General features: G+C 39.4%; 1 protein-coding gene across 1 annotated transcript in view; it reads left to right on the forward strand.

Annotated features, from left to right (window-relative positions):
• Positions 1–1,093: 1,093 nt before the first annotated feature.
• Positions 1,094–15,708, forward strand: part of zmp:0000000625 (cadherin-2) — a 127,600-nt gene continuing 112,985 nt past the window's right edge. Inside the window, exons 1-2 of the mRNA XM_026207138.1 lie at positions 1,094–1,266; positions 1,927–2,023. Coding sequence (XP_026062923.1) covers positions 1,189–1,266; positions 1,927–2,023 — 175 coding nt within the window. The 5' untranslated portion in view covers positions 1,094–1,188. The remainder of the gene's footprint in view (positions 1,267–1,926; positions 2,024–15,708) is intronic.

A 15,708-nucleotide genomic window follows, 5' to 3' on the forward strand; every position in this document is an offset into this window, starting at 1 on the left:
TACAGTGAATTTTTTTGTAAAATTTTGTTCCAGTGCAAGCTATATTGTGAATTTCTGTGTCTTGCATCATTTCTTACAAATGTTTATGTCATATTATACCAAAAGAATATGTCCTAGTGAGGGTCAGAAAGACAGACAGAGGTCTGGTTTTATCCAGATGTTTTTGAGAGGGTGTTTCTGGACATAGAGGAACATCTCTCTCTGGGCAGCTGCTACATCACATTTATATTTAGGTTTTAGCCGTATCTTAGCCTTTACACCTCCACCTGTGAATTTGCAGTGTTTCCAGATGTTTTAATGCACATTTTCAATTTATGCATAAAAACAACTGGATGGAAACATATATAGGCCTACTGTTACATTATGTTTAGAGTTTCTTTTTATTATGCTAATGTGATAAAAATTTTTATATTGTGCATTCTGTAGAAAAAAAAGTTTTATAAAAATACATTGAAATTGACAATAAAAAAAATACAGTCAGGTTTTAAGACATCTGATGAAACTTAAATTTAAAATGAAAATATGAAAATGTAATTTAATAATTTTTTGCAAAGATGAAGGACAAAATATGTTTGCAGTTACATATTAACAAGGTCACAATCAGGTATACTCAAGAAAAATAAGAGTAACAGAAAAAACTCTAGCTTATATTGTTGTGTTACTTTCGTCCCAACCGATGGGGTCGAAAGTAACAATTTTCAACTTATGTTCAAAGTGAAATTATACTGAAGTCTTTCTACATTTCTACAAAAAACCACCCGGTATTGTTAGACCACACTTATGAGTTACTGGCCACAGCAGAAATATATCTCTGTCTACAACGTTATCTTTTAAAATTATGTTTTTCTGAAAAATGGTACTTTCGCCCCTGCTCTCCCCTACTTGGTCATTGTGCAAAAAAGAAAATCAATACATTCAACATATATTCTTTATATGACATGTTTTTATTTTATTTATTTTTTTATATTGTAATTATGAGAAACGTTTTATTTTATTTTTTATAGAGCGCGTGAAATGAAAGCCTGCGCGCTCTATCTGTGTCGTGATGATGATGATGATGATCATGATGATGAGTGACCGGTGTGTCCAGCAGGGAGAGTTAGAGAGAGACTGAGTGATTGTGAGGGAGCTTCAGCTTCAGCTTCAGTTCTAACACAGCACTGCTGCAGTCTTCCACAGAGATCCGTGATGAGCGCGAACACGGCCCCGATGCTGCGGATCCTGATCCGGGCTCTGCTGCTCGCGCTGCTGCTGGAGGCTGCGCAGGTAACGCCGCACACGCAGATACACACGGGGCTCTTCCGTGACGATCGAGCCCTCACCGACACAGAACGCGCAGGGAGTTCCTTTCATGAACTCATGGAAATATCGGTTATATCAGCGATTATCAGAAGAGTGCGCGACTTACATCTTATTTACACTGTACCACAAAATCAGTTCTTTCACTTTAATGCGAAACATTTCGGGCCTCCAAAGAATACGCATGACATTTATTAGGCTTATCAAGTTTAATGTTTCTAGAGTAGATCTGTAGTGAGAAAATGTACCTTTACTTTCATTGCTCTCTGAAAATTCAAACATAAAGTTTATCACAATTTCAAGCAAGATTTTTTTTTATCAGTTAACACGGCTAAATTATTCTCACATGAAAACAAAGATTCTGTTACCAAAGCAAAATGTTGAAAGTAATACCTGCCTGCTGTCATCAGTTAGTCATTCGGTCAATTATCCAATAAAAACTAGTTTGCTGGTCTGAAGGAGATCCACTATTCATGTATTCATTTATTTAATGCTTTAACCAGAAACAGGAGCATTGGTCTAATATTGTTAAATCTGTTTGTCTTCAAAGCTGAGATGGTGAACAGCAGAGACTGGTGAAATGTGTGTGTGCTGAAGTGTGTTGATGTGTGTGTTCTGGTCTTGCAGTCGGGCTCAGCGGGCGTCTGCAGGCCGGGCTTCACCGAGGACCTTTACACCGCAGTGATACCTGAGCGAGTTCTGCCGGGCCGGCCCCTGATCACGGGTAAAGAGACCGCTCCAGCTCACACAACACTGTCTGCATGATCAGTACAAGAGGAAAGGGCCAAAGCTAACACAGTGTAGAGAAGAAGAAAAACAAATAATGAATTCTAAAACTGGCCAAATTATACATGAAAAAGCAGCACCTAAAATATAGAAAAACATAAATACAAATGTAAATAATAAATTATTATTATTATTATTTTTAAATTTATTCAGTTCTGTTTTCTCAAGTAAAGGGTTTTTGTAGTTTCTAGAAGGGTGATCAGAAACTGACTGTAGGACGAGGCAGATACTGTACACACGTGTTTGCATCATGAGCAGCTGTCAAAGTGTAGACACGTATTAACAATGCTGTGCTATCTTCTGCATACATTGGTGGAAATAGCTGAGATTCAAATATAAATGCATCTTTAATGCTCTATATAGTAATAGATAGTGATGCTATGTTTATTTCTGTCTTCTGTAAATGAAGGATGTTGAAACTGGGCTTCAGGTCAAGCGGGCTGATTCTAGGACACCCATGGAAATTTTCAGGAAAAAAATGTCAGCTTTGGTCTCATATTTATTGTAAAGGCATCCAAATAGTTTTCAACAATGATCAATAATTATTTTTCATTACTAGTAGCATTTTCTATATACTATGTGAATGATCTCTTTAGTGCAGAGACAGCATGAATGATGCATGTGTGTGTTTCTGGACTTGTGTGTGTTTGTGGATCTGAGTGAATGTGTTGGACGTTATCATTCTGTGTCTAATCTGTAAACCTGAGTTCTCTGGATGGACATCATTATTAGACAGCCTTTACAAACCTGGATCATACAGCATTTCTTCTGTTCAAATTTTTGGCCAAAATTCTGTCTGTATGCTCCATATTTGCCTGCTCCTCATACTATTCTGAACTCAATATCTGTAAAATTGTCTGAAATATAAAGATTAGTGCCAGATTTACTAACAGCTTACATACCTTCTTTTGGCATTAAACATCAGGTTTCAGGATTGACTAAAGGCAGTGAAACATTAGTGATGAAAAGACGTGAACATTTATTTTTGTGGCTGATATTATTGTATATGCATTTGTAGGAGTTTCCCTTTCAGAGCCAGCGTTTATGAGAGAACAGGAGTTAAATCAATCATGAAGTGATTTACTAAGGTTTGCTCTTGTCAGTTTATTGGTATTTGTGCTATTATTTAAAGCTCAATGAAGCATGTTAAATCGTATTATTTGTGTCTGTGTCACACACCTGATTATCATCGGCTATGCTCATTTGCAACACTAATTTGTGCTGCTCTTGGTAGATTGTGTTTATGGGAATTATCTGCATCTGTGTTCCATAATTAGATCATTTGATGCAGTGATAAAAGCAGCACAAACAGTCTGGCTCCACCATGGAGTCACTGCAGGTGAAGCTGGTTCTCTGTGAGGACTGGTGTGTGTGTGTGTGTGTGTGTGTGTGTGTGTGTTGCCCAAAGAGATGTTAATAAAGTTTGTCTGATGAATTCTTGCTGTGGTTTGTTGAATCTCATTCCAGGTTGACGTGGCTCTATAAATATGTCGCAGCCGTGTGTGCTGTCACTGGAAAATGTACTGGTCAGTCTCAGAAATAACCGCTTATCTAATCACTCGTTAGTTTATCACAGAGAGGTGGTTATTAATCTGACACGGAGCTGATAATGCAGTGCTCTCAGTAAGTGGCTGTGGGTGGACACGGGAATGAAATGTGACTGAATCAAACAGAGATGCTGTAGAAGCTGGAGTTACGGTATTTCTCAGGATGGTCCAAGGTTGACAGTGTTGACTATCACTAATAATCATGTTATAAAGTTTCTGTTTAGTTTGCTTCTTCAGATCAAACTCATCAGTCAATGTTGTGGAGTGACTTGTCTCTCTCTTTGAAGTATCAGTCAAGACAAAATTAGACTTTATTGGTGGAGACCAGAAAGCCAAGATGCCGACAGGATTCTCACAGTTTACACTTTATACAGAGATCATTGTCTTATTTGCAGCTGTTCTCTTCCTTTTCTCTTCCTCAAATCTCCTCAATACTCTCCAATTCTCCTAGCATGATCACCTCATTAATTGGCCACTTGTTCTCTTTGTAAGGGAGGCAATATTCCAAATAGCTTACATAAAAACATATCATGGAGTGATTGTTCAGTGTGTTTGCTTAGACCATGTTTGATGAAGAGCCCTTGGTATCAGTGCGGACACAAGCTCAGCAGAAGCGAGACATACAGTGTTAAATCACCAATCATGGCTTCATTCAGGCTATCCTTCAAACATATCTTAGATGTCTGACAAAAATACACTGTATCAGTGATTTGAGACTTGGTGTAATACAAAAAAAAAAAAATACTAAACTCATCAGAAATGAGCTGACTTACAGTTGTAGTGATACATAGCAAATAATTGTCTACTTATACTAAAAATGATTTTACTTTAGTATCAAGATTAACTTAAGATCATCGTCACAATTTTTGTGCTGTTGTTGTTTATTAAATATCATCATTCAATAAATAATATTTTTATATAAATAACAGTAGTATTTAATAATAGTGTGTTCGCGATGGTGATTTTAGTTGCATTGTTCCACCATTAGATGCTGACAAACAGCAGTAAAGACTTTCATTTAAAAAGAGATTGAAACGCTGTTGTAAACAAGGAAGTTATTTTTACTTTCAACAACAGCTTGTCCACATCCAACAAATGCACTGAGCAGCACTGACATCGCAAATCACCCTTAACAGATGAAAGGATAGTACAACAAAGATATCGCTTTCCTCAGTGGTCATTCAGACTAATGTTTTATTGTGAATGTGAGATTGAGACTGAATTCACTCTTTTGAAGGAGTGAAACGGATCTTAGTTGATCGTTTGCACTTGTTTCTAAATCTTGCCGATTCAAGTGTTTTGAACCATTCGTGGGCATTCGGAGCTTGCATGCACTCGCTCGTTCAAAGCACGCACTATGCACATATTATCTCAAAATAATTGTCTCTGCAAGTATTCTCGTAAATACAGTCGGTTATGTTTTAAGGAAAAATTGCTAAAAGTTGACCAGAACACGTCACTATTTTTCCCTGTAAATATATTTCAAAAGTTGCTGTTGACATGAAATTTGCACCAGATATCGATAACAACCCAAGTAATCCATACATACAAAGACAACAAGACAATAAGTTCATATATTAAGTTATGTGTAATAAAATGGAATCAGAATGAACTTTATTGGCAGGTATGTTTACACATACAAGGAATTTGTTTTCATGACAGAAGCTTCCGCAGTGCAATAGAATGACAGCAACAGAACAAAAACTTTTTTTATTCGCTCCGTATAATAACAAAAATCAAACATAAAGTGCTGTTAGGCCCTCTGCCTCCACAGTTCCACACATGGTTCTCTCTCCCACTCCCAGGTATGCAGGATGCTTACATCTCTCCACCAATCACTGAAATTAAAGGAAGGTGTTAGTCATGGTTCACTTGGCCTCCTTATAACCGCTCATCCCCACAGCCTTCCGCCGCCCCACGCGCCCCTGCCACATACCCCCTCCACCCAACTCAGGCCCGGGAGCCATCCGGCCTGCTGCCCCCACCTAAACACCCCCTCCCCATTTCTTGAGAGGAAGATTGCTACAGCCCCCAGCCAGAGGACCATCTTGGGCTTAAAAAGCTGTATCTCTAGATACCAATGGGTGATCCGCGCATTGGTAACCTTCATATGGTGGAGCCACTAGAGGGGCACGTGGTCTGAACAAAGAGTGAACTCCCATCCCAAGAGGTAATAACGAAGGGTGAGGACAGCCCATCGAATAGCCAAACAGTATTTTTCAATGGTGCTGCATCTGGTCTCTCTTTTTGAGAACTTTCGACTCAGATACAGCACCTGCCGTTTCTCTCCTCCGCCAACCTGGGACAGGACCGCACCCAGCCCCCTGTCTGACGCGTCAATCTGCATCAGAAAAGGGAAATCAAAATTAGGAGACTGTAGGAGCTCCTGCCACACAGGGCAGCCTTTACCTTGATGGAGGGCCTGCTAGCACAGCTCCGTCCACTGGATGAGGTCTGGGGGCAGCGGGTTAGTGAGCTCCAAATAATTAGGAATAAACCTTCTATAATACCCCGTAAGCCCCAGAAACTGTCTCACCACCTTTTTGGTGTTGGGACTCAGACAAGCTGCAATCGCATTCATCTTATCAATTTGGGGAGGCACCTGCCCATGACCCAAGTGGAAGCCCAGAGACCGTACCTCCACATTCCCAATTGCACATTTTTGCGGGTTCGCCATGAGTCCAGCCTCCCTTAGCGATCTCAGGGCAGCACGCAGATATTCCATGTGCCGCTGCCAAACATTACTGAGTATAACGATGTCGTTGAGATAGGCAGCGGCGAACATGCTATGTGGCCAGAGGATCTTGTCCATGAGATAATGAAAGGTGGCGTGATCCCTGAACAAACCCAACGGAAGGGTAACAAATTGGTGTAATCCCAAGGGCATTGTGAGGGCTGTTTTTTCCTTGTATAATGGTGATAAGGGGTTCTGCCAATACCCTTTCGTTAAATTCATTGTCAAATAAAAGCGAGCATTACCTAACCAAACAAGCAGGATGTAAACTCAGGACACTGGATACGCGTAAAATTTTGAGAAGGCATTCACCTTTCTGTAATCAACACAGAAACGGAAGGAGTCGTCCGTTTGAGGCACTAAAACTATCAGGCTCGTCCAGTCGCTATGCGTTTCTTCTATTACTCCCAACCCTAGCATGGCCTTTAATTCATCCTGCACCACTTTTTTCTTGTGCTCCAGTAAATGATAGGGACAGCTGTGTGCCACTTCCCCGTGGATTGTTTTGATGTAGTGCTGTATGAGGTTCGTGCAACTGGGCAGGTCAGAAAATAAATCAACAAAATCTGCTTTTAACTTGGTTAGATCAGTGAGCTGCAGTGGCGATAGGTGATCCCCCCCCCAGGGACCAGAGTGATGGATTGGCTTTGACAGCCGCGTCTGGTATGAGATCTTCCTCTATCGAAATGGCCGCTGCTAACTCAACCGATGTCACCTCATTCCAATGTTCTAATAGATTGAGATGATAAATGATGACGTCAAGCACCCCACAGTGCTGACGACCATAGAGAAGCTTGAATGGGGAAAACCCTGTGGACAACAGGGGCTCGAGCCATTTATCCCAAATTTTGGCGTCCTCTTTCACAAAATTATGAACCATGGATTTTAAGGTGCGATTAAAACGTTTCCACCAAGGCGTCCGTTTGTGGGTGGTAGACACTGGTGCGAATTGATTTAATGCCCTTTTTTATTGTTTGCTTAATGTACGTGACATAAATGCTGTGCCCTGATCAGTGAAGATCTCTTTGGGGATCCCCACTCGGGAGATGACTTGAAACAGCGTGTCTGCCACACTCTTTGCCGAGATGGTGAATAGCGGCAATGCTTCTGGGTATCTGACTTCAGTCTCTCTCCCACTCCTTGGTCTGCAGGATGCTTTTATCTCATCTCTCCACCAATCACTGGAATTAAAGACAGGTGTTTGTCATGTTTCACTTGGCCTCCTTATCACTGCTCGTCCCCACACCTGTTCTCCCGCTGCAGCCTTCCACCTTCCCACACACCCGCCACATAAACATCTAAGATTTATTACTTCAATGCTTTTTAAATGTTCTTTTGGTTGTAGGACAGTAGTTTACAACAATTCTGTAAAATGGCCCATAAACACCTGTTGTATAAGGCCTGCAGCCTGTGACTTATAGATTAAAAATGAAATTATAACAAAACATTGAGCATCAGTCATTTGTGTAGTTTGAAAGCATGTAGTTTATGTTGGCATTGCTGTTATCTGTCTGCTCGACTGTGATAATGTTGAGGGTAACTGTTTGTGATGTTCTTACATGTCATCAAAAGCTAATAACTTCTAAATGTGAATTCTGTCATCGTTTTGGAGCACACTAGCTCATAGAAAACCTTAAGACTGACATATTCATACAAACATTCAGGACAACTAGAGCCCCAGATACAGATCCCCTGTAAAGACCTTGTCTCAGAGGACCACCAGGACAAGACCACAGGAAACAGATGATTCTTCTGCACAATCTGACTTTGCTGCAGCCTGGAATTGAACTACTGGTTTCGTCTGGTCAGAGGAGAACTGACCCCCAACTGAGCCTGGTTTCTCCCAAGGTTTTTTTCTCCATTCTGTCACCGATGGAGTTTCGGTTCCTTGCCGCTGTCGCCTCTGACTTGCTTAGTTGGGGTCACTTCATCTCCAGCGATATCATTGACTTGATTGCAAATAAATGCACAGACACTATTTAAACTGAACAGAGATGACATCACTGAATTCAATGATGAACTGCCTTTAACTATCATTTTGCATTATTGAGACACTGTTTTCCTAATGAATGTTGTTCAGTTGCTTTGACGCAATGTATTTTGTTTAAAGCACTATATAAATAAAGGTGACTTGACTTTACTTGACAAACAGACAAAAAAAAATAATTAATGTGAGCTTTAAGTTTTCTCGTGGGTGTTCAGGAGGGGAATTTTACTGCACAGTTGTTAGCATAGTTCACACACTCCAGATAATTCCTCACCGATAAAATCAAGTCTAACCCTAGAATACATTTTACTAACTGCTGATATTTACCTTTCTATACAGCAGTAGTGTGTGTCTGGCAGATGATATTTCATCAGTACTGTGTGAAGTGCACATCATCACTGCTGCTTCTTGTCTTTTTTTCTTCTCTTTGAATTTTTCGCTTCCCTTTTAGGTAGAGTTTGAGGTGTGGATCTGTGTCTTTCTCACTACAAAGCAGGGCCTGTTTGTATTCGGGCTGCCAGTTCACTGAGCAGCACTCAATACCTCTTTTATTGAGCCCGGGTCCTCCCTCGCTCTTTGTTGGGCTTGTTTTGCTCATTATAGAGGCCGAATGCACTGAAATCAGCATTCATCACAGAGAAAGGAAAAACACATTCTCCAGCAGGACTGCTGTTGCTGACCATTAGATCTCTCTTTGTTTTCTCTGATGCTGGAGGGTGTGGGTCTTCTTGGCACGGCAGTGTGTTATTTCAGCACGGTGTCAGGTTTCATGGCCGGCACTGCCTGTCTCTGAGTTTAGGATCCTAGCCGCTCAGAGACTGGTGTAATACATCATCCAGATGTGTTTATTATAGAGGCTGATAGTATTTGACCCTGGTGAAATAACCATCCCTTCTTCTTTCATAGTGCTTTACCCGAAGTTATTCTCCAAACAGTTGTCCAAACTGGGCATGACTTTGTTTCATAGAAACCTGGTGCTTCTTCAGAAAACTGATTGTGTTTCATTGTTCTCCTGGATAACCTGCTTTCTTTCACACAGCTGTATTTCATCCCTAGTCCCTCTCATACCATCAGGCCACAACTGCCCCACAGTGTAGTTTGTTTTTAAAAAGCATTGTTTCAAATGATAACCAATGTTTTAAGTGTGTGTGTGTGTGTGTGTGTGTGTGTGTGAGAGAGAGAGAGAAAGAGAGAGAGAGAGAGAGAGAGAGAGAGAGAGAATTTGCGATTTGTAAATAGAGCAGTATGGAAAAGGAGGAGGAAGCAGTCAGTGACACACAATAGACACACAATCAGACAATTCAGAGATACATGAGAAGAAAGGAGACAGATGGAGTCAAATACATCATCTCACCTACTGTATACAGAGGCCTGGTGGAGACGGACAGATTACTGTAACCAACCCTTCATCTGAACAGATCACTTACAGTAGAGATTCAGTCATATGTTACAGAGAGAGCATTTACTGTATTTAACTCTGCTCTTTAAAATGCCATGGGCCCGTGTCATACCTTCATCACTACTTCTGATGAAAACTGATTTTCTAGCATGTCAGCTATAGTCTGTATTACTATAACAGCTTTAATTCCTAGCAAGACATGTGAGGATGTGCAATAACAGATCTGCTCTGATGTAGCGATCAGATTCATCATCTGCAAGTTACTTGCATTTTTATGTTTCAAGCACATATGCCAATAGAGAGGCGAGAATTACATCTATGGGGAAGTTATATAGTTGAACCTCCCCCCAAAAGTGGAAAAGCCCCAATAGTGTTACATGATCATCATGTTCGTACAGTCTGACAAGTACAATCCTGAAGGACGTTTGCACAGAAATTTGCACAAAAATTGCACAATGTGAGCCCGGCTTTACTAATGTTTGTGCTAGTCAGTTTATTGGGATTTATACCCAGAAAGCTAATTTTAAAGGTGCAGTAAGTGATTTCTGAGAAACACAGTTGATATTTTAAATCACCAAAACATGTCCCTATACTCAAATGGATCACACCTTATCTTTATGGCTCCGCCCCGAATTCACAAAATGCTATGCAACACAGGCACCTCCCCCATCATGAGTGGACACACCCCTTACTGCTGATTGGCCACAAGTGTGTTTTGGTGCTCCATCCAATGCACTTTTAACAGTGTTTATCAGAAATCACTTACTGCACCTTTAACTCATTTTGTGTCTGCTCTGGGTAGATTGTGTTGGTCATTATGGAAATGACCTGTGTCTGTGTTCTTTAATGTGCTCAGAAGATCAACAGAATTCTTTATGGGATTATATCTCTCTCCTGCTCATTTGGCCTATTTAGTAAATCTGGCACACACACACAAATATTTTTATTTATTTATTTATTTATTTATTTTTTACAAAAACTAAGAAGCAGCATAGTTATAGTTGTAGAATAAATTGTGTTAATGTCACATAGAAAACTGTGGAAATGTATTTTTTTTTTTACATTAACCGTTGGCTCAGTCAGACTGAAATATGAGGGAAGCACAGTGAGGACAAAACTGCCAATATAATTCATATTTATTTTCTCATGGCCAGAAGTGAATGAGAGAAATTATAATTGTTTTATGAGTCTACAGTATGTAGCGCAATAGCTGATGGTAAATAACAAGAGAAACCACCTCTCATGTGAGAATGCAGAGAAGTTTCTGATACTAAATAATCTGCCAAAAGAAGAGTTTGTCCTTTATTGAGTGCAACTGTTTGTTGAATATTGGTGCTTTTATCATATTGCTGTTTCCACTCAAAGCATTTCAAGCATGTCGCTATACAGTGACCCGTATTTTATTGTATTGACTGCTGACTGAAACAGTTTCACGCCCTTGTCTTACTGTAAGTCTGAAGAATTCCTGATTTGGAAGAGAATAACAGTACCTAGCCAGTTTCAGCAGATTAGCAAAAGAATTTGACCCCAGCTGAGCTGCTGCTTTTCTATTGGCTCAACCCAAACTGACCACATTCTTCTTAGCAGGAGTCTGCAAATCCCCGTGATTGCTCTGCTATCAGGACACAAGCGCTGCACATCCACGGCAGACAGTGGAAGACACTGATTTACTGTACAGCAGCAGCGGTTACTTGTTCTAGCCCCAGCATTTGCTACTTTGAAGACTTTTGTTAAAGGGATAATCCACCCCAAAATGAAAATGTTGTCATTAATCACGTACCCCGATATTGTTCCAAACCTGTAAAAGCTTTGTTTGTCTTCGGAACACAATTTAAGATATTTTGGATGAAAACAGGGCCAAGTAACTTACACTGTCAAGGTCCAGAAAGGTATGAAAGACATCATCAGAATAGTCCATCTGCTATCAGTGGTTTGACTGTAACAATATGAAGCGACGAGAATACTTGTTGTATGTGAATAAAACAAAAATAATGATTTTATTCAAAAATTCCTTTGTTCAGTTTCCTCAACATCACTGTAGTGCCATTTTGGAGAATATGAGCTGAACGCAGGCAGTGTACACTCTTCTGTGTCAGCCGTGCCACAAAGATACGTTTTCTATGTGACTTTACACTTTGATTTACACTCTGACACAGAAGAGCGTATGCTGCCTGCGTTCAGCTCATATTCTCCAAAATGGCACTACGGTGATGTCGAGAGACACAGAGGAGACTGTTAACAAAGGAACTGTTTTAAAAGACATTTTCATTTTAATCCAACCTCCTGGTTTTCATCCAAAATATCTTAAATTGTGTTCTGAAGATAAACAGAGCTTTTATGGGTTTAGAACGACATGGGGGTAAGTGATTAATGACAAAATTTTCATTTTGGGGTGGAGTATCCCTTTAATTTTTAAAAGTGCTAGAAAGAAAGAATAGTGACTGAGAGAAGTGTTTATCTCTGCTCGTTTGCTTTGGCACATTGGTGAGACGTGTGATCTATTAATCTGTGTTCTTTGGAGGCGAGCATCACTCCTCAGGCAGTTAGAATAGTTTGTCAAATTCTTGTTACATTTTACAGCAGCTATACAAGAGTAAAGACCTCAAATCATTGGTCAACATGAAAACAACACATTAACATCAGCCAATCCCTGAAGATCTCTAGTTCTTGCAACTAAAAATTTAAAAGAAAAACTTTCTGTAACTCATAAAATTACATTCTGTTTAACCAACCTCAGTCTACCTTGGAAATATACCAACTTTTGAATTTACAGAAATGTTGTGATATTGTTACATATGTTAAAAATGTTTCTCATGTATAGTCACTTAAAACCAGACTCTCTTGTTTAAGGTGACTTACAAAAAAGGAATATAAAACATCCTAAGAAGTCTGTAACACGAGAAGTGCTGTAATATAAGGACTGTGTCAAGGAGTACAGCCTAGAATAGAGATGAGAGGAAGAAATAGTGGAAGTATAGAAAACAACATAGATGAAAAATTGGGATATACTGAAACATGATTTACAGATGCCTGTACTTTTTTGGGAAAGTTTTCAAACACAATACAGTGAGAAAAATGATTTTATGAACAATAACCACCAAGGGTATGTTTTGAAAGCAAATAAATAAATAAATGAAGAAAAAAAAAAACATCAACTTGTCTGTCAAGAACAAATTCTTTAGCCCTGTTCGCACGGGACTGCTTTTCTAAACTACATTTGAGTTTCGATTCTTTCCACCTGATGTCTGAGACTAACATCTCCGTGTTTATTACAGAGGTGGGAGGGTTTTGTGCATCTGGGCGTCACAGAGATCACGCGCTCTGTATGCGTGCATTGCGTATAGTCATTCGGATTGATTACCATTAATATTATTACACAATAAATACTTAATACTAAATGGCTAGTATAGCAAAACCATGTTAATGTGTTTCTTTATTTTAACTTGGTTTCCTTTTTTTATTGTAGTAGGCTAAACCCATGTTTAATTTTCATAAAGGTACATCTGTAATTAAAACATTATGTAACTGAGTACATAAATGAACGTGAGTAATCTTACCTGATGCTGATATTACAATAGCCAGTATTAACAGTTTACGTGATCTTGCTCTTGATTTTATTATTTTTATTTTTTTATTATTATTATTTCTTTGCCGGGAAGCAAATATAGGAAGTTTTATTTTCATATAGGATTAATTATAGGATTAATTTTCAAAGGTAAGGGACTGGTTCTTCTGCGGTTTGACTGTGAGTTTGTTTCTGCTTTCCTTCAGAACGTGTGGCACTGAACAGTCTTTCACTTTCCACACTACTGCATGGAGCTGAAAGATATTCTGAGCTAGAGATAGAAATCAGAGTTTATTAACTGCACAGTACTGAACGGCAGACCCTTCCAGATGAGAAAATAACCCAAAGTAGACAAACACAAGAAAGAGTAGGGAGTTCAGCATCATCCATGCCATTTATCACAGAACATAACATCGACAGAAAGTTTGGGAATTATCTCAAGCACTTCCTCAAAGATGCACACTATCAGCTGTCCCGTGTCCTGAAGACCTGTCGCAGAATGAAGTCGCCAGCATTGTGCCACTGAGATCGTTTTCATGTCATTTTTATAAAGTATATTCAGCTCAATTAAAATAACGTTATTAACCGGTGTCTTAATCAAACTATTTAGGAACATAATGTGCTCAGAGTGAAACATTTGATTAGATCTTTTTTTATTTTTTTTAAGTCCCAATTTGTGCATCCATTAATTAAGAGAAAATGAATGTAGATGAAGGTTGTGGCCAGTGATTTTGTGATGTCTCTGATGGTTCTGTGAAGTGCTACAGGCTGTGGAGGAGATGAAGTTATGTAAGAGGAACCAGATCCGATCCAGTGCTGGGAAGATGCTCTCTAAACATTCAGATACGTGTGTACAACTGCTAATGACGCTCTGTGATCAGAGTCTGTGTTACAGGTGTGTGTTGTATGTGAGCTGATTTTGAGGATGCCATTGGTTGAGGATCCAGCTTTCCAGAGCAGTGTATGTTTGCTTTAAATCACAAAAGTCTGTAACAGAAAGGTTATACAGAAAGCAAACATCAAGCAACTCAGAGGACTCCAAATTTATTAATACGGGAAGATGATCAAGACAACACAAATATTTGTTTGTGAATTAGGCGGAAATCTTTTGTGAGAAGTGAATAAGACCCACTGTCTGCAGAAGTAATGTTTGTGTTAGCTGTTTTGCTCTGAGCACATAGAAGTGAGCAGTGCACACGTTTTATAGACTGCAGTGAGTTTTATCTGTTCAGAGAAACAGCCATCTGGATCTGGACAGCGAAGGGATGACAGGAAATTTCTGATGAAGTTGTCTTTGATAGGTTTGTCACAATAATTGCAAAGCTTAAAAGACATAAAAACTAATTTAATATTTAGTAAATTTAGTATGGAAAATGTAGTTTCCATAGTGTAGAAGTCAATGGAGACCAGTATTTGTTTGGTTATCTGCGTTCTTTAAAATATATTTTATGTTCAACAGAAGAAGCTCAGGTATCCATTGAAACCTGAAGTTTGCGCTTAGTTCAAGTGTCTGTAGTAAAAGTTCCCTTTCGACGCTACCATCGTACTGCGTCTTGCTAGACGCAAATGGGAAAAGCCTTTTTTCTCCTGAACTGAAACCTTTTACATTCACGGAATGAAACTGCATGGTCAGTTGTTTGTGCAGTGAATTGAAAAATTAACCAGTGGCTAGGCAGCACAGCTGCATGAGCCTATGGCGATGAAGCCCGCCATAATGGGCTATATAAGTGGGCGTTCACCACAGGATTCTCAGATTTCTTCTTCAGCGACAACTACGTCGATATGCTGCTCTGAAGCTGGAATCGAGACCTCTCAGCACAAGCTGACCTGGTTCTCTGCTGCTACAGAGATACAACCGTCCAGGTCTGTTTCTGACTGACCAAGGTGCAAAGACACTGACAAAACAAGTATACACATGTGTTCATGACAACAGTGGTCAGTTATAAGAGCACATTAAATATAATGGGCAATAAACATGATGAGCACAATAAAAAAGGCAGAAGAGTTAAATGAGGCAGAAATGTGAAATTCTAGGAATGTAAGAAATATTAGAGTTTAAGAATAAAGTGCTTGTGCACAACTGAGTTGGCTCAGAGCAGATATACGGTTAGAATGTGTTCATTTACACAGAGTGTCTTTAGTGCATATTGGGTGGGTTGAGTGTGTATTTATGTAAACTCACCATTGTGCAGTTGTGCAAGAGTGTCTATATTGCAGAGCTAAATCAAGTCAAGTCACCTTTATTTATATAGTGCTTTAAACAAAACAGATTGCGTCAAAGCAACTGAACAACATTCATTAGGAAAACAGTGTGTCAATAATGCAAAATTACAGTTAAAAGCAGTTCATCATTGAATTCGGTGATGTCATTATCCAGCTCAATTCAGTTTA

This window comes from Carassius auratus, chromosome 27, assembly GCF_003368295.1.
Source record: "Carassius auratus strain Wakin chromosome 27, ASM336829v1, whole genome shotgun sequence".
NCBI classification, from domain to species: Eukaryota; Metazoa; Chordata; class Actinopteri; order Cypriniformes; family Cyprinidae; genus Carassius; species Carassius auratus.